Source organism: Buteo buteo, chromosome 6 (genome assembly GCF_964188355.1).
Source record: "Buteo buteo chromosome 6, bButBut1.hap1.1, whole genome shotgun sequence".
Taxonomy (NCBI): Eukaryota; Metazoa; Chordata; class Aves; order Accipitriformes; family Accipitridae; genus Buteo; species Buteo buteo.
Window position 1 is genome coordinate 12,053,107 of NC_134176.1, and position 27,510 is coordinate 12,080,616.

Genomic DNA, 27,510 nt, shown 5'->3' on the forward strand with positions numbered 1-27,510 from the left:
CCATGTTCACCACCTTGTACCACTGCTTGTAAAACATCAGTTGGATCAGTTGCACACTGAATCAGGAGAGAGAAAGATCCTATGGTTAAGAGCTCAGATTTTACTTCAGCTACAGTAGTATGAAATTTGAAATAAGACTACTAGAATAAATCCCCAGGATTTGGGAGTGGTGTAGAATAGCAGATCAAAATACTAAAGATACTAAATACAACATATGTTGTAACTGTGATGCAAAGCTCTTGAATAAGGCACTACACAACACCGAGGGAAGTTCAATGTAGGACAAAACTGATTTGATTATCCCACCATTTTGAGGCTCAGTAGCCAAGAACTGTCATGTAAGGAGAAAAAAAATCTGAATGGTTTCTGGACTGATCAAAAAACAAGGGAAAGGGCAGGGGACCACAAAAATCAGAAAAAGGTCGCCCAAAATCATGAGCTCTTGTTCAGATTTATGAATGACAGCTGCTACAGTAGAAGACACGTCTTTCCAAGGCCATCTCTTTGGCTGAAATCCTCCAGCTAAGTCACTATCACCCAGTGAGCCAACTGACAATACAGAGCCAATAAAGTGAAACAAATCTTAGATTACTACTTTTGCTTCAGATTGTCAAAGAGCTGTGAGCTCAGGAAGTTCTGTTCTCATTTTTGTAAGTAATGGTGCTGAGCACATGACCAAATATGACAGCTTTGTGGGATAAGTTTAGAAAAAAAAATAAATCATTCCAAGAAGAATAAAGGACTGGGAAGTTATTTCTTCTGAAAAGAAGGAAGTTTTTCAATACAAACCCCCAAAGTTTTAGTAATTAAATGTTATAAGACTCAAGACTTACGTGAAAACAGATTTCCAACTTTGCCTCAGAGGGAGGCACCACAGAGTATACAAGTTAAAGCCAAACTGAACTGAAGAGTTTCTTTATTTTGGCACACTGCCTACTGCTCAACCCTGTGAATTCACTAGTTATGCACCTCAGTGTGTTTGGGTTTTTTTTGTTGTTGAGGTTTAGGGGCAGGTGGTGGAAGCCCACAAGGACAAAAGCCAGGCACACTGCTTTTACATACAGGTTGGAATACACCTTTGAAAAGTAATGAAAAGTAAAATCAGAACCACTGATATATCACACTTTTTCACCCCTCAAAAGCACTTCATGGTTTTGATAAATAAGCATTTCTACTTACACTAGGAACAGCCGAACTTTTCTTACGTTCAGGAATATCAGCCTTATTGGGATTGCTGGCATTTCCAAGCATTGGACTAGCTGGTGCAATTCCTCTTCCTGCAACAGCACTACTGCTGGATTTTCTTGACTGAATTCCTTCCTCTTTGAGGTCACTGTCTGTAGTACTAGTCTGGCTTCTTTTGGGATATGCCACTACTGAGGGGATGGATGGTCCAGCTTAAAAAAGAAACACAAAAGAAACAGGAAAAGGATTTTTCTTCTCAGAAGTTCAGTAGCTATTTTTCTCTACAATGGAAACGTATTCACACATGAGAATCAAAATAATTAACACTGGGAATCAGAGTTGCAAAAAGGTAATTATTTAAATTATCAAAGTACACATATTTCAGAAGACAGCAAAATATTGTGAAAAACAAAAACCTTTCCAGGTGAAGATACTACTTGATTTCCATGAAAAAATTATGAATTTCACGGAAGCTTCTGGTGTTTGAGTATTGGCACTGGTTTGGCTTGCTACAAAAACCCCTTTAGAGTCACCTTAAAGACACTTAACAAGTAACTGACTCATGCAAACCAGATGATCCTTCATTAGCACAAAGCTGGCACATGCTGTTCAAGCCAGCTTCTGATAAAACCAGGCTCCTGAGACAGGTACCTGGTGACAGAACCCTGGACCACCAGCAGCACTAACAGCCAGTGGACTGCACTCCTGGAACAGCCCAGAAGCAGCAGCGGTTTGCCACTAGCCTCCCTGGGTGTGTCAAGAACAGAAAACTGCTCCAGCACACCTGAGAATGAGGCAGCCCATTCAACAGTGGCAAGCTCCCTCTTGCTTTAATAGGTTCCTGCACACTGGGAAAAGCATGCAAGTACATCAGGATTGTGTTTTCTGCTGTCTCAATTACACCTTCTCAGAAGAGGATACATCAATTTTGTAGTTAGTGTTTTAATAACAATCAAAAAGTGTATGTATACACACAAACATCTAAAAATACAGATGACTATATATAAAATACATAAATATATAGAGAATATATATATTAAAAAGCATCAGAAAACACAGTAACTGTCATCCCAGGAGACTCCCCAAGGAAAGCAACCTCTGAACGCACCTGAGGTATTTAAAAGCAGACCTAAACACAGACTCCTTTTATGAGTTAGTGTCTGAGCAGGAAGATGGTTAAGATATTTAGAAAACCCTAAGCTACTACCTTGCACACTCATTAAACAGTAGAGTTCTAAGTCTGTCTGAGTCACTGTTCTTTAGAAATTTAATTCCTGCAGGACAATCAAGTGACACTACCCTCAGGAAACAGGAAACAAGAAATATTGGCAAACTGACATTTCTTCGTTTTAGACACAAGCTGACCTACTAGTGCCAAAGAAAACAAAAGCTGAACAGACATACAAGAGCATGGGGGAGGAGTGCTGTGCTTTTCATGAAAAAGGGGGTTGCAACACTCTCTTCAATTTGTGTAACAAGACTTCCCCAGCACGGTCAGGAATGCAAGGGACAAGACAAGGCAAAATAAGAGAATTAAGTTGCTGTATTCAGCATTCCTCTAGAATGCTGTTTTTGAAGGCTTTATAAAACCATTTAAAAAAAAATTGGTTCTTCAGTGAATTATTTAACCACCATGCTGTGAGCTACACTGTTGTCGTCCTCCTTACCTTTAGGGGATGGAGACAAATTCAGAAACCAAACAGAACTGGAAGTCACTATATTCTGCAACACTGAAAATGAGAATTGCTCACCGTGATCACTGTACCGCCGCTGTTTCTGGCTAGAAGATATGCTTCTCTGAACTTTGTGATGAGGAGATTGTCCAGTGCTATTATTAAGATCACTACTTGGCCTAACTTTGGCAAGTGAAAGATTGCTGCTGGAGCTTGAATCACTTGCATCCAACTACAATACAAATGAGAATATTAGAACAAGGAGTTCAGACAAAACAAATTCAACATCCACCATATTAGGGGAGCAGTAACAGGGAGACAGAAGGAAGATGGCTCTGGTACATAGGAAATTTTGAGTCAGCAAGGAAGTTGCTTAGAGGTCCCTTCTCTTAGATTCTTGTGCAACTGTCTTAGGTAAAACTCAAGTGGAATTTGCAGCTCCTCAAAGGACAATCAGATAAAGAAAACCCATCTCCTTTCAATAGTGTCTCCTCAGAGTTCTCTTAAGATTTTAACAGGAAGAGAGAATACATTTTGTGGAAGCCACCACACCAACTCCTACAGCAGAGGAACCAAGAGCAGCTTACAGATGCTGAGCCCTCTCAGCATCATATGGAAAAGTAATCTACAACGTGGGAATGTTTTTAGGTTGATCGGTCCTGCTCCTTGGTTCTTTTAAAATATCTACAGCTGGCATATTCACACTTGAGCTCCTAGACTAGACAGGACAGTAACTGGCATACAAAGTCCTTCAGAGGAGTAACTGCTGAGTAAGCAGGGTAGTTTTGGGGAGCCTAAAGGCAAGAGTTTACTGACTCAGATCAAGGTGAGAACAAACATAGCATCATTTGGACAGCTGACACTGATGATTAGCATAATGTGCTTTTAAGCATAATGGACTTTTGTGCAGGAATGCAATGCCTATAGTTACTGACTTAATTTTTGCTTCTAACTTTGCTATGGACACTTTTGGATTCTTTTGTTTCTTTGCATTTTTAAGAATGGTACTTACCTCTGATGATTTCCTTCCTAGCAGTAAGTATGTAGCTGTGATTTCATCATACTTCATTTTACTAAGGGATTCCTGAATTTCTTCTTGAGAATATCCCATTCCTACCATAATATCTAAAAACAAACACACATTCTGTAAGTAACAGAAATACTCTGATGTTTAGCCTGGCTGAGTGTTTAAGTTCAAGAGAAAGAATGGAACACTTTAAAGAATTAAACTAAACGATTAAGTGTGAGAACATAAGCCTGATGAAGTATCATTATTAAAAAAATTAGTTATTTTTTCCAAATGGCAAACAAATACAGAGTGGTGGAGGAAAAAACCATGCCCACATCATGCAAACAGTATGCTGAAAAATACTCAGTTACCTATTCTTTTCTGGTCCGAGATGTCTAATTCTGGTTCAACAAAAGGTTTAAGTTCGTCCTCCTCATGCCCTGCATTGATCCACCTGTCCTTCATAATTTGCTAAAAAGAAAGGGTTTTGTTAGTACAATACACTCACCAGAAAAGAAAATGAGCTGTTGAAAAAACAACTCCCCTATCTACCAAACACCAAGGCCTCTTCTAGTTTTTCTTTTCCAGAACAGGTGCCAACACCTACTCGGTTTTGTTTTGCTCCAGTGAGGAGACCAACTACGCACATCAAGCCCGGCTGCTTCCCAATCAGCTGTATTCTAGCACATAGCTGAAAGCCAAAAGTCTGTAACACAGACCAGCAGCAGCGTGACAACTCTGACAAGTTTAGTAAGTCCAGGCTTGACTATGGAAGTCCACGGAAGCCAGTATTGTTTTAGCCTTTCTCCTCCATGATGGAACAAAATGCAGGCAAAAGGCAACCCCATCATAACCTAGCAGTTAACACTTCCAGTACACATCTAAAAATGTGGAAAACGTCCTGATGGATCATCCATTAATGCAGGAATCCACAAGGTAACCATCAGGAAAAGTTATATGACATATGCAGTGTAGTCTCACATCCATTTTGAAAGTAACTGTGGAGTCAGCTTTCTTGTAACCCCAGTAAACAAAATCTTAAAAAAAAAGTCACATGCTTTACTCAACAATCCCCCACCCCACTCCAAATAAACTATACAGGAACAGTACGACAATAATCAGTCGCAACTCAAAAATACAGTTTGAAAAATATAGCGTCTAGCTTTCTGATGCACCTTATTTGTGCCATTACCTCTAGAGTGCCTCTTTTTGTGGGGTTTAGCACCAGGAAACGTTTGAGGAGGTTTTCACAGTCTGTGGACATGTAGAAAGGAATCCTGTATTTTCCCCTTAGCACTCTTTCTCTAAGTTCCTTGGTAACAGAAGAAGAACAGACAGTAAGTTGTAAGCAGCAAATCACTTAAAACATTAGATAAACATGCCCAACATGTTCCACAAAAACGCACCTTTAAGTTCTGTCCATCGAAAGGAAGAGATCCACTCACAAGGGTATAAAGAATAACACCTAAACTCCAAACATCTACTTCAGGTCCATCATATTTTTTCCCTTGAAAAAGCTCTGGAGCAGCATATGGTGGGCTGCCACAAAAGGTGTCCAGTTTATTTCCAACTGTAAACTCATTGCTAAAACCAAAGTCAGCTATTTTAATGTTCATATCTGCATCTAGCAATAGATTTTCAGCCTGGAATAGAAAGAATGGTTTGTAAGATGAACTTAAAACACTTGATTTAGAATGCTATTGTCCATTTTTACTCATTCTTAAAAGACAGAAAGCTGAAATATCTGTTAACATTCACTTCCTTGCAATGTCTTTAGGTATGCTTTACTCTATCATTCACATATCTCCTATTTTAAAGGTCTCTGTACAATGGCTTCAGACTATGCAAGCTGTTATGCTACCTGAAAACTGTGTTATTACCATCTGTTTTCTCCACAGAAATGTATCCTGAGCTATTGTAATTTAGATTTTGATCTATTAAGATGAAAACAAGATATAGTCTCACTATCCATACTTTATGTGGTATTCTTGCAAAAGTTTGGTAATATACATAACCTTTAAACTCTTTTCAAGAGGTTTGTTGGGTTTTTTTGGTGGTAGTGTTTTGTTTGTTGTTGGGTTTTTGGTTTTTTTTTGCTTTTTTTTTTGTTTGTTTGTTTTTTAAGTTACAAAACTATGATATGTTGAACAAGTTATGTGGCGACACTTAACACAACAGGCACAATTTAAAGAAGGGATATACCATTTCATGCCAAGCTACAAAGCACCATACTTCAGTTGCATGATCACAACTGGTAATTCATTCTGTTCGAGACCAAAACTTGTCATACCTCTATCAAACTACCCTTAAAAAAAAAAAAAAAAAAAAAAATTCTCAGCTAACACTGACCTGCATGAGATTTGAATCTGACTACAGGGTGAGAGGCTATCTTTCAGCAGCCATTAAATTTCTGTATTTAAAAGCCTTACAAATCCTCTTCCTTTTATTTGAAATGGTTCTATACTGTAAACATTCCTCAAAACTTGCTATAACACAAGCAAAAAAATAAACTAACTAGAAAGCTTAATACACACTAAATTTTATCAGCACAATAAAGATCACACCCACAAGTACAGAAGCTGACACGCACTGACACACTTCACGCACTTTTTCCTACTCACCTTGAGATCTCTATGAACAATATGCTTTTGGTGGCAATACTGCACTGCAGATACTATCTGGATAGAAAACAAGCCCAATTATGTAAGTGACATCTCAAAGAAACAGGAGTTTTAATCAAAAAGTTCAACACTTATTACTGAAGTTGACATGTACTTATCCACTCAAGAGCAATGTAACCAACTACTATACTGACCAGCGTATTTGAGGAAAAGCTGCTAAATAACTTAGGTGTCTGTTATTTGATCTATTTGGTTTCTACTATACTTGAAAGAGGAGTTTGTTTTTCCTGTGTGCCTAATTATAGACCAGTAGAAGCAATGACTTTCAGAAAGGTTACTGAAGTATTTCCATTCCAATACTGTATACAGCAATAAAAGCTTCCCCTCTAGACTGAAGTGTTCAGTCCCTCTCCAAAGGTGAGTTTTCATGCTGCAGCATGGAGAGAAAAGGGTAAGAAACAAGCTCAGCTACTAGAGAAACTACCAGGAAACAGCTTGTTTGTCAAAACTTCCGCAGTGAGAAGCAACTGTGCATCTGACAGAGGTCTGTTAAGTGCATATGGTTTATTGTATGTTGTATACTGTACAAGAGTAGCAAGCTGAATGGAAAAAACCTCTCTCTGTCTCTCAAGTGTAATGGAATAATTTCTTCCATCATAGTTTCCAAATATCATTTAGTTTTTCCTGCTTTATATAGCGAACTATATAAGCTATTTACACAGTACAATGTCCTAGTACATTGCTTTAGAATCATAAGCATTGCTGCAAAACTCTACATGTATGGAAAAGCTGGATAAAGTCTTGTTACATGATCACAAATGCAGTCAAACACATTTTATTGTCATGGATACGTGGTCAGAATTGAGGCAGATGTTATGACTGCTTAAAAGAAGTGGAACTGCACATAAAAATAATTCACTGTAATAACTATGCTGAAATAAATGTATTTCCATTCTTTGTTCAAGATTAAGATTTTCAACACAGGAAGACGACATATCATTACTGTTACAAAAAATAACTTGTGATCAGACTGCCCAGCTTAGCATAAGGATCCTCCTGTACTGGTAAGGAGCAATGGTTCTCTCTCCCAGTATTTACATTAGGTGAAAGTAAGGTTCTTGGCAGGTCAAAGAACTGACCCACCAGTCAATTTTGCATTCGAAACCTAAGCACCAGCGTTCTGATCTTTGTACTCCTGTATTATTGAATCACACGTGTGCAAAATGTGACCTTACAAGCCAAGCAGTTTATGAGAAGTTGAAATATTTCCATTCCCTACACTTTCATTCTGGTTTTGCTTGTTCCTTTACATACTGGCTCCCTCTTTCAGACTCCAAGTTCAGCTTTTTACAGTTACTGAAACCGCCAAAGTGCTCCCACGCCACCACTTGTACCACCTTTTGGTTTTCCTTCCTTTCGTCTCTGCTACCATTACTTTATCACCAGTCACAAGCTCACTCTGCAGGGGTTTCCAAGGCTGACAGCATGACAAACACCTCAAGCTTTATTCGGGACTGCAGACACAAAACTGCACCACTTGTTCCTAAACCACTTTTACTCTGACTACGTAAGAGCGGAAGGTCTAGCAGATGATCAATCAGTAGCTTCCTTTGCAGATGCTTTTGAACTACTCTGCATTGCAACAGGATAGCACAGAGACTGCAGAAGTGAGTCCAATCTAAATGGAAGAGAAATAATGCAATGTGTATGACATTAATAATTGAAGAACAGCAGTCATAACAATGAAAAATAGCACAAAGCATGGCTGCACTGCATTTACTCCCTTGTCTTCCAACTTCCATCACTGTTTCCACTGACAGCCCCCTCACCCCCAACCTATTTCAGTTTGAGAAATTTGCTGACGCTTGGCAGGTGGGGAGAAGAGGGGAAGAAACAGCAGACCTTTTTGCTAGAGATAACAATTGGAGCATTGAAATAAGTTTCTTGGGAGGGATTTCAAAAATCTGTATAATCACAGGTTTTAAAGAACAAGTTAGAACAAGTTATCTCTAGGCAGAGAAACCATTCTTCATAAGGATTAAATGACAGAAGGATAGATAAATGACCTCTCAAGGTCCCTTCCACATCGCCACGAGTATTTTGTTTCTTAACTGGAAACAAGTAAGATGTATTTTGCGGCTGCTTTAAATTTTCTAAGATCTGTCCTAACATCTACCAGCATTAAAAATTCTAAAATACTTCTGCAGGGCAACAGTGAGAAAACTGAAGCAGGCCAGATCTAATTGGCCGCAGTAAAGGGAGAGAGGGAATTAAGACACATCCACTTCAGGAGACCCTCTGCCCTGAGTCTTGGCTACCCATTTTTGCATTCTTATCCAGATAGGCAGATTATTCTATGGAAAAAGGATAGTAAGATCAAACCAGAACTGCTTGGAAACCTGTAACAGGGCAAGAAAAATGAGGTGATGTTAAGAATGCAAAACGTTCTGGATTTGAATTTCTTACACATGGCTGCACAAAAGGAGTTTGAAATGGTGAACTGCAGAGCATGGCTTTATTTTTAGTGTTTGTACCCTCTCCTGTGTTCCTTGTCAAGCATGACGAGAATAACATGATCACGGTCTTTTATGTTATGTTTTCCTGCTAAAAACCTTAAGTATGTGTAACAAAATGGACCAAAAAAAATTATTTTTTTTAAACAAGCAGAGGGGAGAATTGCCAAATTCTGCTCTTTGCCTGCTAGAGAGGAAGAGCCTCCTCAGATAAAACATGAGTGTTTGATCCAGAAATCACATCTACTGAAAGAAGAAACATGATCCGAAAACAAGATATAATACAACCTATTGTAAGAAATAAGCTCAATACCACGGCACAACTGTTTCTTCAGTTTAAAGACAGCCACCGTCTGTTAAACCAGTTAGCAAATACCCCCCCCCATTATGTCATAAGTCTCTATCTAACATAAGAACAGCTGCACTGAATCAGATAAAAGTTCTACAGAGAGCATTCGCCCTCCAACAATGGCTAAAAGCTGTATGAAGCTATTCTGGGACTACAGTAAGGTGAAATGAATAGTTTTATGACCTGTAAACCCAGTAAGATCTAGTTTCCTTTGACACTGTCCCACAGCCAGAGCCTTACTGTCTAATAAATGCCAAGCTCTGATCAAAGTTGCCTGACCTCTGTCCTGTGTGCATCCTCTTCTCTCTAGCAAAGCGCAATGAGCTTATATAGTTTCTCTCCTCGGGTTATTACTAGGGTTCTCTCTTTTTTTCCAGGCGCTCATGCTTTTGAAGCTCTCAAGAACCTCCCATCTTTAAGATCAAGGTCCTCTAAAATTGGTTGACCTCAGTAGCTGGGAAGTCAGCTGTTGAAGGAAGACAGACCACAGTTGCCTGTGTAAGGAGACAAGCCTTACAAGACAACACTGAAAACACTTCTGTGTATTTCAGTGGATTCAAGTGAGGCCATCTATGTATCTTTATAAGCAGCGTTTAGTCTACTGAAGTACAAAAAAAAATTTAAAAAAAGCTGAGAACCTGAAGTACATAAAATCAGCTCTTGATGGGTCAAATACTCAGCTCGGCAGGTAACTACCTTTTAAATTCTTTCCCTTTACATTTGTTTTTGAAAAAATGAAGTTATGTATATCCTGTACTACCCAAATTATCCCATAAAATTAAGCACAAAGCATACCTGTAAAACATGTTTGACCTGTTTCCACAAGTTTTCACTTAAAGGGGAGTCAAATTGCTAGAAAAAAATAGGTAATTGCTGAACAAATGTGCAATTTCAATGGAATTACTGAAAGATCTTTTTCCACACAGCTCCTGATAAAAGAAACTGAGGACAAAGAGCAGAAAACCATACCAGTAGAAGTTTTCAACATTCACATCTGAGAGACAACAGCAAATCCTCTCAAATTACTCTGAAGCTCTTCAAGTGACATTACGAAGAGCAAGGCAACAGTCTGGGATTTGGAAGACGGCTTAAGTGGGAACGACTGCTCCACAACCCATCATATCTACTCCAACACAGCACAGAAACACATACCAGAAACTCTCAATCACAAAGGAAAGTTCTCTACCTGCTGGAATATGAAAGGGAAGGAAGCAGCTTTAAATAGACATGTAAGATTTTGTTTAAGAGGAAGAAAAATCTTCCTTACTATCAAGCTGTGTAACTCCAGTAAGCACAAATCACTTCTGGGGATATGAAGTTGGCAGCTGCTTTTTTTGGGTTGTTTTGTTTGGGTTTTGGTGTTTTTTTTGTTTTGTGGGGTTTTTTTTCCCCCCCAAAAAGATTAAAGAGGGTAAATATAAGATTTGGAGATGAGAGAAAACAAAGGAACAGGGATTTCACAGAAATGCTTTTTTTGGCTCCTTATGTTGGCTTAAATACATTTCTATTTTTTCTTACTTTCATTGCTACTTTTGAGCTTATTCCTTATATTGCTTTCACACAATTATTACTATGAGACAGAGGGAGCAAAACAGTTGTGGCACAGTTTCCTAGTTCCCAAATTGTTCCTTTCAGTCACACTACCCACACTAGAGAAGTGTGAAAGTTTTCTTTACAAGACATTTTGTGAAAGTCATTAATTTATTTCCTGGAATTCTTGTATATGATATCAATTTTTTTCTACTTTTTTATGGCTACGCTTAAGAAGTGAAGCTACTGGAGCCTCCCCTTCCAAGAGTGAAAGTGACTGTCACATCGTTGCCACAAATTACCAGTTTAAAACCCCTACATATCATTCAATAAAACACTCTTTTCCCTATTCATTATTTTAAAGTGTCATTAAGCAGGAGCATAATTTTGATATTTATTACTTTTCACAACATTACCTAGGTTATCCAAGTGACTAAAGGCACGGAAATAACATGGGCAATTACGCATTTCTGCACAAGAGCAGAAAAAGTATATCAGACCAGTCAGATCCACAAATGAAACTCTAGGTGCTACAAGAGCAGAGATATGGATTTAAATTAGTTATGCAAAAATATTTTGTTATGTTCAATACTGCTTTACTGTAGAATGAAAAGGCTTTTTACAGATCAATGAAAATCCAACAACTTTGCAAGGCTAGTTTATCCATCATACAGAAAGCTAACTAACAAGCCTAGAAATTACTTTTCTGTGACTTTTTAGAACAACTATTAAACTGCGTACTTTCATGTAAGCAGATAGAGGTGAACAGATCCCTGTTACACGCACTGCCTGCATTTTGAAACTGGCCTGTTTGTAGCCTGTTACATTTGAGCAACTTCCAAAATGCTACAGACCAGCTGAACTAAGGATGTATGAAATCAACCTAGAGGAAACGCATTTTGGAATGGAATACACTTCTGGATCAAGCACTGTGTTCTGGCACTCCTGGACACCCTGGCACACAGCCCTAAGGAAACTAGCACTACTGAATGGACTACTAACCCCTTTGAAGTACGACCATAACCCAAGCTTTTTCTCACTTGGGGCTACAAGTCCACAACATGCTGAACACTGCAACAAGTCAAACACAAAGGACAGCCGTTCTACTCATTTCAGCATTAAAACCAGGGAAGGGGTGAAAGCTCATGTATAGGAATGTTATACATACCTGTCTAAATTTAGCTCTAGCCTCCTTTTCCTTCATTCTTCCATGTGCAACCAGATAGTCAAACACTTCCCCTACAATTCAGTAACAAGATTCATTAACGCCAATTTCAGAACCTAGAGATTCCACTCTAGCAGTAGCCCACAGCAGCTTCACTAGAATGACTGTATTTCAAGTTTATGATTACAGGTTAGCTCAAGAGAACAAGGCACAACTGCTGTGCAATTTACTACATCATCTCTTATACAAGAAAATAGTAAGACTTAATGAATGACTGGATATAGGAAAAAAACCAAACAACATTTCCTTCCAATTGTTTATGATAGAAATTGAGCAGCATAGTTCTGTTTTGTAAATAAGGATGACCCGTACCTCTTCACAGACTTTCTCACAGGGGTTTCTTTTGCCCCACAAAAAAAAGCTTCATATATGAGAACATCTGATGGTATTTGTAAATATTGTCATACCAGCACTAGAATTTTTCTTTGTGCACGTGTATAAAATTGTTCTAACCAAAATCAGAAATCTTAGCTTTAACCTAGGCTTGGAAGAGGTACCCACAAGGAAGGTCACAATAATGAGCATAGCAGGACACGTTGACATAATCCATCACACAACCATCAGATCTGTAAGATACACTGAGAAGGATTACTCCTGAACAAGCCCAATGTTGTATGGCTGTGGACTACTAAAGCAGTAGTAAAGATCTGTTGTGTTTGGGGTTTTTTCTTCCCTTTAACTAATCCAGTCATTTTATAGCACATCAATACAGACTACAACGTTTGAGCTTTAGGTGCTGCCAACTGGCCCATGTTTGCAAGTGCATGGGAGATTTTCTTTACTAAAAACCAGTCATGTACATAAGAAGTCCTACAAACACAGACTACTACACAGTTTTAAAAATTCTTCGCCAATATGCAAAATTAATAAAAACTTTAGAAGTGGATCAAACGTCTAAATATTCTCTACTGAGCAAGAAATCATTGTTTTGTAGATAGCCACCTCACAACGGAAGAGCTAAGTAACTTCACATTTATTTTTGAACAGAAGCAACTCCACCAAACTGGAATAAAAAACCCAAGAGTCATACAGTGGGCAAAGCAACAACTTAACATTCTGAGGGAATGTCAGGATTTTCTACAAAATAGCCTTATTTCCCTCTGTAGCGTATTATTTAATACTCAACTCAGGTAACTCTCTTGGCTGTATTTCACAGCTGCTTCTTCAAAAACCTTGAAGGAACAAACCTGAACACTTCTTCATAATTCAGAGAAAATTACACCAGAGAAAGAATTATCCCCAATTTATGCAAAGTGTTGCAGTTGTAGCAATAGTTTCATCCTGCAGCCACAGAGTTCATATACATCATGCGTGACCAGTATCTTGATAAAGAGGAAATACGGGAAATTGATGCCTGCCACTGAGATTAAGAGCCATTCCTGTCTTGCACAACATGGCATGTGCAAACGGTACTGCTCACAGCCTTTTAGACCAGTACAGTATGTATCTCTCCATTACCCTAAGAAAGATTCTCACTGCTTTAGAGAACCGCTGGCCCTTCCACCTCCTAGAAGCTAATCACTAGATGGCAATAGGACTTCACTTTTAAGTCTAGTACCATCAAACAGCATGCCTACACAAACACCTGTACTAGCCATTATTTTAATGGTATTTTACCAACTTTGTTTCTGTTTACGTATATCTTGGCTGAGCATTTAGGGAGGTGCTAGAAGAAAACACAGGCAGGTAGAGAATCATTACTTGATTTATAGTAGTTCATTAAACTTCACATAACCTAATGTCAGCGTCAGAATTCAATGCTGATTTTCTCTGAAAAGAAGTGTCTGTATCTCCCTCCTGGAACTAAAGCAAAGCCTCAACTATTTGAGATCCCCAGCTGTGGATGCTAAAGGGTCACATTAACAAACTGAGTGCCATTAGGTTTTAGTCAGCAAGGAGTAACTTAAGCCTGAATACCTTAATTCTAACTCTGGTGAAAATTTCTGACATTGAGTGATGCATGCTTTTCCCGCTTCTCACCCTGCAATCAGGAATAAATGTTTAAGTTCCTCCTAAGATGGCATAAGGCTAAGCCCAACAATTCTTGACAGTAGAAGGTCTGTGATTAAGATATGTCAAATGTCAACATCTAAAACACAAAAGTTGCAGTACTCATGCTTTTGAAAGCAACAGTTAAAGAAACAGAAATGTTTCATCTGAACATGTTTTTACCAAATACCTTATACACTATCGGGCACCAGAGATAGGCAGCTGAATACAATAAATTGAGAAGGTTGGCATTTGTTACTGACAGGAACAATTGATGGCCAAATAAAGATTCCCATTAAATTTGAGTTGTGAAAACAAAGCAAATGTGATTTAAGTTGCAGTAAGTTCAGAAGCTGGTTTTACAAGTTATAATTATGTTGCCCGAAGAAGTCCCAGAGAATATTTAGGATTTTGCTTAGTATTTCACATTACCATGACATTAATATTTGCTGAAAAAGAAAACAAAACTTTAAAGAAAACAAATGCTTTCTCCCACTCAGCAATTTGTTTACTTATGTCATCACAGCAGAGAGATACTTACCCCCACTTGCATATTCCATTATTAAATAGAGGGTTTTTTCAGTTTCAATGACTTCAAATAGCTTCACTAGAAAAGAAAGCCATTTATTAATCAGTTAACTAGTTGCAGAAGTATTGTTAACCCCACAGAGAATTCTGTCAGAGAAAACAAAAAACCCAACACAAAACTATTTGCTTGCTGCTTGACAATATCAGACTATCACTCTAAAGAAGCTTTTTCTGTCTAATGTTCCTAAATGGAAAATACTGTAGCACATTTGGTCAAGCCATACAGAACAACATTTTCTCAAGAAACAATACTTTGCTTCTGTTACATGAGAAAAGCAACTAAATCAAGCAGAACCTCCACAGATTTGAGCATCAGCAATAGTCATTTTTATGCACTGAACTGGCATATATGGTGACAAATGAGTTATCAGTCAGTTTGCTGACAGTCCCATAACAAGACTAAATCATCTAAATGTACAATCCTGATTAATTTCTTGACATCTTCTAATTTTTGGTATATAGTTGTTTTTAATGAGAGCCTGATTTCAGTCAAAATCAGTATTACACTCCAAAGGAGCAAAATTATCAGTTAGCTATGCAAATAAGTGTTTTGTGCAAAGGGACCAAAATGTTGGGTTTTGGCTTTTTAAAAAAAAAAAACAACAACAAAAACCAAAAACAAACCAGCAAAAACACACAGCTCTGAAAAGTATTTATTACTGCTACTTTACAGTAAATTGACACACTAGTGCAGAATCATCTTTTAAAATCATACCACAGCAATTTTAACAGTGAAAAAGCTAAAACTTCTCCAGAGTTGAAAATTATGTGAAAGAAACAATGTACCTATATTTGGATGATTTAAGATCTTCATTATTCTTACTTCTCTAAAGAGCTGAAACAAACATAAAACATGAAATAAGTTAATGAAATAGGTAGCACCCATTCTTCCTACAGCCTGATGATTTTGATATACTTAAACAGAAACAAACATACATTACTATTAGCATTTCAATGAAGTTCCGGAAATAAGCACTTACTGGAAGGAAGTTATGGGCCTGCTTCTTTTAACACACCTCCCCAAACAAATCAACCCTCAAAAACCTGAAAAGACCCACAAAGCACTACAGATAGCTCAGGAGAGAAGTGATCTTAGCTCTGTGGTTCACAGACTTTTGGGGCCAGAAGACCACTACAAGATCACACAGCTCATTGCTGGCTAGTACATCTCACACCATTTTTCACCCCCTTCACAGAAAATACTGCTTCCAAAGTTTCATGAACCCCCACGAGAGCACCTTTTGAAGACCACTGCAGTATGTTACTGGCATGAATTCATCACTCTTCAGTACTTTGTTAAAACCGTAGTATTACTGTGCTACCACAGGCACTCACAGGTGAAAAATCAGCTGCTTGTATTGCACAAGTGTTCCTGAAAGGCAACTGAGGCACAGCAGCATGTAGTCCTGGGTTTGTCACTGCAGCTCCACTGACTCACTGCCAGACATCCAGCCTCCAAGCCTGCTCAGCCAGTACAACACGCTGAACGTACTTGCCAAAATTAATAGGGCAGAACACAAACAGTGTTTTCCTAACCCCAGCAGACAGAAGAAACACCATTACTTCAGGGGCACAGTCTCAAAGGGATCAGCTTGCTCCCACCCTCTTCCCCTTCCCATGCAACAGGATCATACTGCTTCCCTTTATGCAAGCATTGGTGTTAACTCAGACTGACACACAAGGTCCAGGAATGAATTCAACAGAAAAATCTCACAAAACACACAACTCCCCCAAATAAAAACATTCCATCTCTAAGTTTTCTGTTGCAGCTCCCTTGCCCAGCCCAGCGCATCTATTTTGGCAAGATAGGGGGTGAGGGAGTACAACCACCCATTTCAAGCCGCAGCATGACATCACATCAATGGTGCTGCATCCAGAGATCACATACTGATTGTAAGGATCTTGTTCCCCCCACCCCAACACCAATACCCATGTGAAGAGGGTTTTGCCTGAATACTTATTTCCAAAGAGTTCAACTTTGCCTGTCACACAGAGTAAACTCTGTCCTCCTGCAACTGGATGGTAATATGGGAATGACATTTAATGAACCACAAATGAAAGAAAAGTCTAGTACTGATCAGCTGTTAATTATCTTCACCTCTGAAAACTCTTCTGCAAAAGACAATTATAAGATGCACATAAATCTGTAAGTGTAATACTAAAAATGCCACAGGTGTTGTTAATACAATATAAAACACTGCTTTTAATGAAGTTGGTTAATAGCAGATAAAGTAAAAATAGTCCTACTACTTCTCCCAGAAAAGACCCAGGATAAAAAACTATTACAATAAACTTGAAGTGCAAGTACTATTGTATTTGGAAAACCCAAAGAATTCTCTTTTTAGGCAGTACGCTATATGGCTGTCAAGCGCATAGCTGTTCTTCCTCTGCAGCTCCTCCCAAGCCAGCCCAAGACTCCAGAGGGTTGATGTTCTTAAGCCTCGCTTATTTTCAAGCAGGATGCTTCAAAAAGCAGGAGTAATTAAGAGGTTTTATTATAACCCAACACCAACTTCTACAGGCACACCAGTAATGTAACAAATCACATTAAACTTAATGTTAAGCAACTAAAACAGAATGAAAGTCCACAGCTCCACAGGAATGCAGACATGGGAGAAAAGAAAGAGTTTTGTAAATAAGAGATAACAGCATTGTTATTAACAGTAAAGAAGCAAAAAGTGCTGCTGCAACATTTGCCTCAGGTCAGATTTCAGATAAAGTGAAGACATTTAATATGTCTACATGTATTACTAACAACTCAAAAATCTGTAGGTGTACTTAATAAAAGTGCAAAAAAAAAAAAGTGAAACATAGGAAACAAACAGAAAACCACCAAAGAGTCAGCAAAACAAAATCCATGTGCCTTTGTGTCTTTTAATAAAATAAAAAATGTGGGGGTAGGATTAATTTATTTATTTATTTATTAGTTAAGGGTAGTGGAAATCACAATTTGGAGATGAGTTGTTCTAACCATTCTCTGCTTTCTGACATTTCTGTAAAGGCTAAGATTTGGGGAGTCATCCTCATCACACTGCCCAACAGATGTTCTCCCCCATGCTACAGCCACAGCTGTGAATAGCACACTATCTGAACACAAGAGTAAACCCAAACAGCTTTCCAAATGCTTTTAATTATCTTATTATCATTATCCAGGTCTATGCCTGACACTTCACTAGATGACAAGCTGCTTAAATGCAATCAGGATTGATTGATCAAGTAAATTTTTAGCAATGCAAAATACAGTGTCAAAAACTATGCATGCATCTTTTCTTTTTCCCCCAGAGAGGCAAGTAAATTGCCTTTTTTAAAAACTGTGTTATTTCTGGAGCTTTTTCATATATAATTAGACAAGGTAGACTACTTCACCATCTTTCTCTGATCGTCAGAAATTTAAAAGCAATAGCATCTATGGCTATTTTTTCTTATTTTTCATTCAGTTCAGCTGAACTGGTGTATAAAATATTCTGAATACTCCATTAATACTTTTAATCACAGCTTATATAACTGAATGCCTCTGGTCGGCTTCTAAAGCTTTGAAGACAGTTTGCTTAATTCACTCTCAACTGATTGTTGGTATCTTCCACCCCCAATACTCAGATAAAGCCTGTTGGGTCAGACTCTTATCAAGGGCAACTCCACTGCTGCACAGATTAAGACCTTGGCTGTTCTTCAGCCATTAGCCTATTTATCATCACCTCACCCACCTAAAAAAAAAAATAAATCCTTTCATAGGATTAAGTATGGGAATATAGGCAATAATAATTGGTGCCACCAAACAACAACAGTCAACCAAGGGCAATATAGAATAAGACAGTAAAAATGAGGCTAGAATTCACAATACCATTATGTAAATGAATATATTCACTCTAAATTTTTTTTTTTTTTTTAAATTAAGTACGCTGACTTGGCTGGAGCTAGCTACTTCCTCCATTGTACACTGTACACTTTGATGGTCTAATGTAATAAAGTCAGGCTCATAATACATTTTGGGCTGCTCTAAATATAACACTGGTCCACAGGACAACTACTCTGCATTACTAACCCGAATGAAGCATGTCAAAAAGTAGCTTCTACATATGAGCCATTTGTTGAAGCGGGTGACTAGAAACAAGCTTTTTAAAAAAAAGACTATTTTTGTCTCAGAGGAAATAAAAAATAAAAATACTTGAGAATAGGATACAACCACCACTGAATTCTTTATTATAATTTTAGTTAGATAAATGCACTTGAGATTGTGCTCCCCTAGTCAGTTTAAATGTTATGTGTGGTATTTTGACACAGATAGCAACTTCCACAGGGATATCTGCAAATGCTTGACATTGTATTATAGTCTATTTTTGATAGAGGAATACAATGTAAAACATCATATAACTTTCACACAGTATGCTGAAAAAAGGTTCCCCAGATTTCATTCCCCCCAAATATTATGTGCATCAACTTCTAGCAAATGAAGTAGCAATTCTCATCACGCAGTAAAATTCATTGCAAACAGCCAGGTATGATAAAAGCCCACACATCTGAGGTTCTCTGCCACAGGAACACAGGAGGTGTAACACCAGAAGATGTAATGTGAAGGGTCTCAATACAGAAGATTTTCTTAGTTTTAAGAACTTACTTGTTATAATGAGACCATAAAGGCAGACAATCAACTGAAAACAGTGCTCATCAGTTTAATTTCTAATGCTGAGATTAAAAACTACTCCCAAGTTGTCGAACAGCTCATTTTCCATCAACAGGAGCTCTACAAATGCTTCTAGGCAAAGACTAAGACAAATATCCTTAGTCTGCCAAACAAATGGCTTTCAGCTTTGTTGTGGTCTGGTCCTTTGACTGTAACCCATGTTAGATACAGGGAAAGAATTACATTTAATTAATGCTGCTAGCCAACAAACTGAGTAAAAAAAACCCCAACAAATCAGCAATGGAAGCAGAGACACATACTGGGTAATGAACTTGAATCAATTTTACTTCAACTTTGTTATGCTGACACATCCGAAACAACAGGGAGTGGGGGGAAAGAAGACCAGTCTTTTAAGCCAACTCTCTTTGAACACAGTGAGAGATCAGAATTGTTCCTACATCAGCTATTGCAAGAGTTTCAGTAACAAATTATTTCAAAAATACCAGAAAAAGTTTGCTAAAAAGCAAGTCAGTACATTTGTCAGATGCAGAGCACCAACATATCCTGTCCTCCTTCCCCTCAAAGTGGGGGGGGCTTTTCATGAGGTGTCCCAAGCCAGCTCAGGCTTGACCTCTGTATTAGGCTCCTCCTCATAACTGCTCAATGAAGTATGCCCTACATATAATTAGGAGCCTCAAGCAGGAAACCTTTACACAATACAAGTTTGCCTCAAACAAACCACAACTTGAAAACAGAAAAAATACTTGTTATAAACTGAAAGGCCTGGGCATTTTAAATTCTCATCCTTTTCTCGCCATTTTTAAAATATTTATTGATCCACGGTTGGAAAGGACATGGTCCCTGTTAAAACTGATATTTAAGAACTCTAAAAAGCTTTAACAAAAAATGGCCCAAACAAGTGGCAAAACATCTGCACATAATGAACAAAAATATTTGGCTGAGGAGCCAACTTCTAAAAGAGGAAAATGAGAAGTGATTTAGTGCTGTTACATGGGCTTGGTGAAAAAACTTGTATATAATGGCATTGCTAATCCAAAAGGAAAAAAACCAGACAATTTGAAGGTGGGGGCTAGGAGGAAGTGAACTACTGTAGCACCAGCACTTGTTTCCAGTGAGACCAATATTCACTGGAACTGGGGACAGAAGTACATTTGTGGAGAACACCGACTATGACTAACACCACCAGCACGGGGAAAAAAAAGCTCTAAGAATTCCCTTTTCTTTCAAACCAGGGAAGTACCGGTTACAGTTTCCTCTTCACTAAGCAAAAGCAGCAGAGTAGTAATTAGGTCCTAAAACAACAGTTAAGAGTAGCTGCATGTGGCTACCACAGACTTCCTCAGCAGCAGACAAGAAACTCGACTCTCCTGAAGAGCTGCACTGCTGAATATTGAGCTGTCAAGACCGCAGCCACCCGTAGCTTACTGCAAGGGCATACCAAGCATTACTGCTCCAGAAAGCAAAGCAAGTCCTTAACAAGGTTAACTTCTTTCTGGCAGCAGTATCGGCATTATTGGTGTGGAAGACATAATACAGAGAAATAGGAATCGGCAGTCTTCATCACCATTTGTTTCCCCACCTAAGGATGACTAGGGTATGCAGCTACACCGCAGCTGAGACACTATATACCACACCCTCTCCTTGGCACAGCCCTTCCCTCCCCACCATACCTCAAATATTTTATCACTCTCTCCAGAAGTACAAGATCAGAAGCACTTGATCTTAGCTTCCCCTGCATCTACAGGTTGCGTGCGCAGTGGCTTCAAATGCACTGAGGCTATGGTACTGCTGACAGTGCTGGGAGAAAAGGGGCAAGGGTTTGCAAAAAAGCCTCGATCAAGCAAAATTGGTAATTAACGTGTTGTGCGTTACTCTGCTTACCATGACAAGGAGGCATTTAATTTTAAGAAAATTACTTTCATTTTTTGAATTGAGAACACTGACGCATCTTGCTAAAGTTTTTCTGTGCTCATATAACAAATGAGCTTAGAGAGGAGAGCACATTAGCAATCTCACTCCCCAAATTGATCTGCTTTCTACGCTGCTATTTTGTACTATTCTTCCAGACTCCCATTTAAGAAACCCAGTGGTAGACAAGACCAATTTACAAAGCACTTTATAATCTAATTTATAAACTGTAAACAAAAATGAAATTACAACAGAGACTGAGACACCAGTGGACACTGAGCAGGCTGAAACCCAGGAACCAAAGGGCCAACAAGTGCACTTCCACCTTGTGGCCTTGCCAACTGAACACCCGTGACTTATAAAAGGTTTGCTTTGTACCTTAATATGAGCTCAAGCTAGCATTACGGCCCAATCTCAAGATAACACCATTCGAAGGATTAAGATTTTACATTTTTGTCTGAAAACACGGCCTCTCTACTTTTCTCTGACCATTCTTCCCATGCCCTGACCCCTCCCTTTCATATCACACAGCTTTTGTTTCTCTTCCAAGCGCTTCAAGCATTTAACAATTTTTTCAGGTATTCCAAGTTGCACAGATCTGCCACACAAAATCAACTTTATCTAATCCATCTTATTACCTAATTTGCATTTAATTTCCTCCCTGCTTGCACAGAAATTACTAATAACCTCAGGGATTAAGCTGAAAAAAATTCTCAAAGCTGGAACCACATTATCTACTTTTACCCAGTCTACAGAGTCAGCAGGAAGTTGCTACCTGCTCAGATGAAGGAGCCTTTCTTCTATAGGTTATTCTTTGCCTCTCAACCAAACTGTGCAATGTAAGAACTTGTGCGTTTTTTCCAATTTACTTTTGCACTATTAATTTTGATAAAAACATCTTGTAACACGATCTTTTCAATATTTGCATAAAATCTAAATGTGTATATTCTCCAGTTTACTCTGGTTATGCTATTTCGTTTTGTTTGCAGGTAAGTTCTGGGTATTCTCTCGTTCAAACAGAAATATTGCAAGGGGCTTTTTTATCAAAGTACTCAAAAGTAAATAAAAAGCCTTTGACTGCAGCACTTAAAAGGACAGAGTTAGAAGAGTCCTAGGTAAAAGTGACATTTAAATGTACTTCCTGCAGGCACTCCAAAGCAGACTGGCTTGCTTGGTGAAAGAGTAGGATTTATCACTACTTACTAAAATAGATAAGGCGATACAACTGTAACAGCACATTAAACATTTGAGGCTAGAGGCAAGAAACCAGAATAGCCATGCCCCGGTTTGTTCCACAAAACTGCATCACCTTTCCTGCTGCAAACTACATGGAAAGCATAGATACTGCTTGGCCTTCAGTCAAGAGGCAGTATTTTCAAGGCCAGTTTAAGAGAACATAAGCTTTGTATTTGTAAGTTTAACAAAGTGACCAGCATGAATGTGACACCGGTGTATGACACCAAACCATGAACGTCCTCTCTACAGAGTTAGCTATGCTTTGGTGACAAAGGAAGTGGCTAATACCACCGTTTTCTCAGTTTACAGCTCTGTACGAGTTCATCTTGAACAACTGCAGGGTTGTCAAAAATATCTGTTACAAAACTAGTTATTAAATACAGTAGTCAGATGTGTGCAAGGTATGTAATGCTTCAGATTCTCCAGCACAGGCATTCGGGGTTAATGGAAGGTGGTGAAATAAAACAAGTTACAATACTGTTGAAAGATTAAATGTAAAAACCTACCTTTTGTAGACTAGTTGGGTTCAGCTGTGTTTTGTCAATTATTTTTATGGCAACCTAAAGGAAGAGTTCATAATCAGTATTTTCCGTATGAATAACACAGCGTTATTACAAGACAGGCAAATCCAGTAACAGAAATGGAAACCATGAAAATTACACAAAAATCATTCAAGTTTCTTCAGTAAATTATGTACTTGTATTTAAACTAAAAACAACTGGAAATAATGGCTAAAGTGCAATTTACTTCTGCTGCAACAAACTAAACAGCAGAGTGGGAAAAATCCTAGTATTTTAAATGTATTAAGACGAGAAGCTCACTCAGTCTTTTTCTTGACATTAAGACCACCACACTTATAACAGTGGAAACTCCAACACCAGACAGTGCCCCAATATAGAGCAGTGTGTCTACAGATAATATTTACACAGTATAATAACACAACAGATTACACAGTACTGACTGGGCATTGGCAGTTTGTGAAGATGCTTCTAAAAACAGAGATTTCAGAGCAAACTGAAAGCAATTCCACACAGATTTTGCAAGAACTAAGTTCATCTTTGGAAATTCACTGAATATTTGTATCAATTTGCTCCATGATGGATATGAAAATAAGTATCACTTGTGCATCAACTATATTGGCTATAGTACAACAATTTGGGCAAGTTCATTCCTTTACTAGTTATCTTTTTAGTAAATACTGCACAGAAATATTAAAGAACAAAATAAAAATTTCACAAATTAATCAAAAGAGAAATTCAGTACCATGGTAACTAGTCATAACCTGAAGATTTGAGGCAATCAATAGGCAACAGAGACAAGCTTCAGTGCAATGCCATTTAGATACAGGATGAGTTAGAACAGGAAACAGGAATCCTTCTAGAATTACACGCCAATTGGTATTTTTCCTTTCTAAATTAGAGACTAAACATACCAGAAGAAACTCTACAGAAGCCAAGAAGATGGTGCCTCTCAAAGAGTCAAGATGCTGCAACTCAGCTGATTATAATACCTCACTGGTGCAAAGCAAGGGCTTTCAATTCCCCTTGAATTTTTGGCTCAAACAGTAGATACTGCTCCATGCCACAGCTCCCGTTTCCCTGCATCACTTTGTGCTATCTTTGTCATGTCATTAACTTGGGGTTGACAACATATGGAATAAAGAATGAAGAATATCTTACATCAAAGTAAATTTATATCCCTACATTCAAGTGCAAAAACACATGGATGGATCATCATCATGATGGAGAGGGTAAAAGGGGAACACAGTGTTCAACGCTTGTGTGCATCATAGAATTGTATGATGGGTATGGTGTTTTCTGAAACTGACATTCGAGATTATTTTAAGCCCTTCTAGATGCAAGATACAATGAGACGTAGAAGCCATCTAAGAATACTTTTGCTTTGGGGAGTATTTTCTTCTAAAGTATGCTACTGAAATTAAAGATCACTATTTCCTGAGGCAAAATTCCATTGCAAAACCTTGAGAAATCACTTCAAAAATACTAACAAGGGAAACACATTAAGCAATAGGTATTTTTATATTAGCAGCTGTGTATGAAACCAAGAAAGATTTTTATCTCTACACCTATTGAACTATTGTCACAAAGGTAACAAAGTTACTCACTTCCTGCAATCTCTTATAAATCCATGCTGGATGTAGAGTGACCACTGCCTTTCAAATAACATTATCTGCTGTTGACAAAGTCACCTGGTGTCCCAAGACTACCCATGCCACAGAAGACCCCTGTTTGCCTCGTAAGTGCATTCCACTCAGAAAAAGTTGCATTTTTGTTCTGAGCTGTAGCATTCTGGTCAATCTTTGAAAGACGTAAACTTTTTTCAACCCACAAAGTCTTAAGGTATTGGGTTTCTGCAAAACACAGCTCACCTCTCGCACTGTGCATTGGTGCTGGATGAACATAGAGGTCTCTCACACTGGCAAATTCAGCCCTGGAGATACAGGGAAGGCACACACCTCAGTTTTCTGAAAGGCAGACTCATAGGCCCATTCAGTGCACTAATTATAGCCTTAAAGGCAGGATGAATTTAGAGAATTCCTATCCACGTGAACACTGAGAGTACAATGTGTTAACACTGACTTTGAGAGCTTGAACCCATCATCAGAACAGGGACCAGCTTCAAGTGCCTTGATAAGGTCTCCAAATTACAGGCAAAGGGATCCTGCCCTCAAGAATAGTTCTGATGAGCCTGAAAAAGAAAATCCTCCGTTTTACTAAGCATAGTTAATAAAGCATCAAATTGCCTTCCAAAGCAGAAACTTTGTTCTCTTTACACAAGGGAATCTGGAACGGTTTCAAGTAATGTGTGCTATGGCCAATGTTGGAGGAATGCAAGACCACCTACACTGTTACACCACTGCATCAGCCATGATATTCTATGTGAATTCATTAGTAGAATTAAAATTAACTTTGCTTTCACCGATCACAATAACATGTCTTAAAACACTCCTCCTACATGACTTGAATGAGGGAGTGAAAGCAATCAGAAGTTGAGACACTGAGCAAATTGGCCAAACTGATACCGTTCAGAATGTTTTCTCCCTCTTAAATTTATTTTTTTTCCAAGGGAAGCACAGAAAGAAGATGACAATAGATTCCTTGGAGTCAGACTTGGATCCTGAAAGAATCCTGTCTCACTAGGAAACTTCAACTTCCTGGCTATTAACTAAACACATGCCTTTAATGAACAGAAGGATCCATATATGTTTTGGATGTGATTCAGACCACCCCAGTAACAGCAAAAGGTAGTTTCACCTTTTAGTTTAGTTTTGGCAAGTATGGAAAACTTGTCAGAGGAAATAACCTTTGAGAAATTCAGCTACGTATTTTCTGTTGGAAAAATCAAAGAATTAACAAAAGCACGATTTACAATGAAGATTCTTGCTTTCGAAAGGGCAGACAGACTACAAATAATACTCTCCTAGACAGAGGATCTCAAAGGAGCATGCTTCCAAACACCAGCTCTCGTGCAGTGAAGCTAACCCTCCCTCCATACCTCTGCAGTGAGCAGAAGGCCACACGCTCCTTGGTAGGAGAATTCAAGCCCCTCAAGTTAGGCTGATGTTCTGATCAGCCCCCCAAGGGCTTAACATTTCTCCCTTTCTGTAATTTGAGGCTGGGCTCTCATCATACATCCTGCAGATACACTAAAGATGGAAATGAAAGAGAGTCCTGGAACTTAACTCCAGTTGGAAGCATGAAAGCTGTATCTCAAGCAACAGGAAAATTCATAGGGAAGGACTCCAGATGTAAGCAGATGAGCAACCACCCTAGAATAATGCTTGAACAAACACACCCTCCTCCCAAGAAGTGACATAAAAGTGCTGATCTGCTGCATGATTTAGAAGTTAATCAGTGGAGATATATAAAGAAGGAATTGCGATAAAGTGCAGCTGAACCAGACACTTAAAAGAACATTAAGGCTAGCTACATAGATAACAAGGAGAAGGTAAGTAAGTAGGGTTCAAATACAGCAAGGATACAGCAGAGATGAAAACTCATTTAAGCATGACTCCCGAAACTAAGCATTTTATTTTAGGTTTTGATACGTAAGATGGAAAAAAGAATAGGAACAAAGACAGGACAGCCAGCAGGAATGAGTGTGTAAAGCAGGAAATCACAAATTCAGGAAGATGAGTGCCATCTGGCTGAGGGCAGACTGAGAACATTATCCCAGAATTCTTAAGAGTGGCAGGTTTAAAGAAAAAAAAAAAGAAAAAAAACCCCCAAGCATTCTTGCAGCACAGATTTCTAACATCCATCAAGAACAAAATGGCAGCACAGGTTTAGAAATTATCAGACTTTTTTCTCCTAGTAGAGCCATTTACCATAAAATTCTTGAGCTCGAAACTTGCAGGGAAAAAATAGGGAAACAGACAGAAGTGTTAAATGCAACATTTTCCTACAGTTAATTGTGTCCTATGGAAACACACAAGATATGACTATCTGGAGTACTGTAAAGCCTCATCTAGGAGGATGCATGGAAATTATTGAACTAGATAAGCTGAAATGTGCACAGAGCTTTTTTAATTAAAAAAAATGGCTAAAGAGATAACAGGTTGGAAATAAATGAGTGAGAGTTTTTCAAGGACAAGACTTGGGACCAATCTTGTTTAATATCTGTATCAGTGGCCTTGGCACAGGAAGTCAAACCATAATGATTAAGTCTGTTGAAGGAGTTAAGAGGCACCATCAAATATAATGGAAAACTGATATAAACAACCTTGAAGATGAGTTAGCAAAGAAAGCGAAATTCAACAAAGTACAAGGTGCTGTTGCTGATCAAAACCAAAAAATATCAATGTGACAGCCATGAAAAAGGTCAGCACAATCTAAAGATCGATCAGATAAATACTTCTGTAAGGGTAAATTAATGACACTGGGGAAATTATTATCCAGAATATTGTGAACAATTCTGGTCATGCACTTCTAAAATGTAATTATCAGTGCTGTACAGTTCACCTAGCAAGAAGAGAAACTTTTACCCATCCCTCTTACAAAGAAAACAAAAAAGTTTAAAAT

General features: G+C 38.3%; 1 protein-coding gene across 13 annotated transcripts in view; it reads right to left on the reverse strand.

Moving 5' to 3' along the window:
• Positions 1 to 27,510, reverse strand: part of MARK3 (microtubule affinity regulating kinase 3) — a 64,350-nt gene that overhangs the window by 21,769 nt on the left and 15,071 nt on the right. For 12 of the 13 annotated variants that reach the window (XM_075029763.1, XM_075029764.1, XM_075029762.1 and 9 more), the window contains 11 exons: positions 22,975 to 23,028; positions 15,469 to 15,517; positions 14,636 to 14,701; positions 12,049 to 12,119; positions 6,489 to 6,545; positions 5,274 to 5,510; positions 5,060 to 5,179; positions 4,239 to 4,338; positions 3,871 to 3,983; positions 2,937 to 3,090; positions 1,180 to 1,397 (listed from right to left, as the gene is read on the reverse strand). In XM_075029763.1, the coding sequence (XP_074885864.1) occupies positions 1,180 to 1,397; positions 2,937 to 3,090; positions 3,871 to 3,983; positions 4,239 to 4,338; positions 5,060 to 5,179; positions 5,274 to 5,510; positions 6,489 to 6,545; positions 12,049 to 12,119; positions 14,636 to 14,701; positions 15,469 to 15,517; positions 22,975 to 23,028 (1,239 nt within the window). The remainder of the gene's footprint in view (positions 1 to 1,179; positions 1,398 to 2,936; positions 3,091 to 3,870; positions 3,984 to 4,238; positions 4,339 to 5,059; positions 5,180 to 5,273; positions 5,511 to 6,488; positions 6,546 to 12,048; positions 12,120 to 14,635; positions 14,702 to 15,468; positions 15,518 to 22,974; positions 23,029 to 27,510) is intronic. The other variant, XM_075029770.1, reaches the window with a different exon arrangement.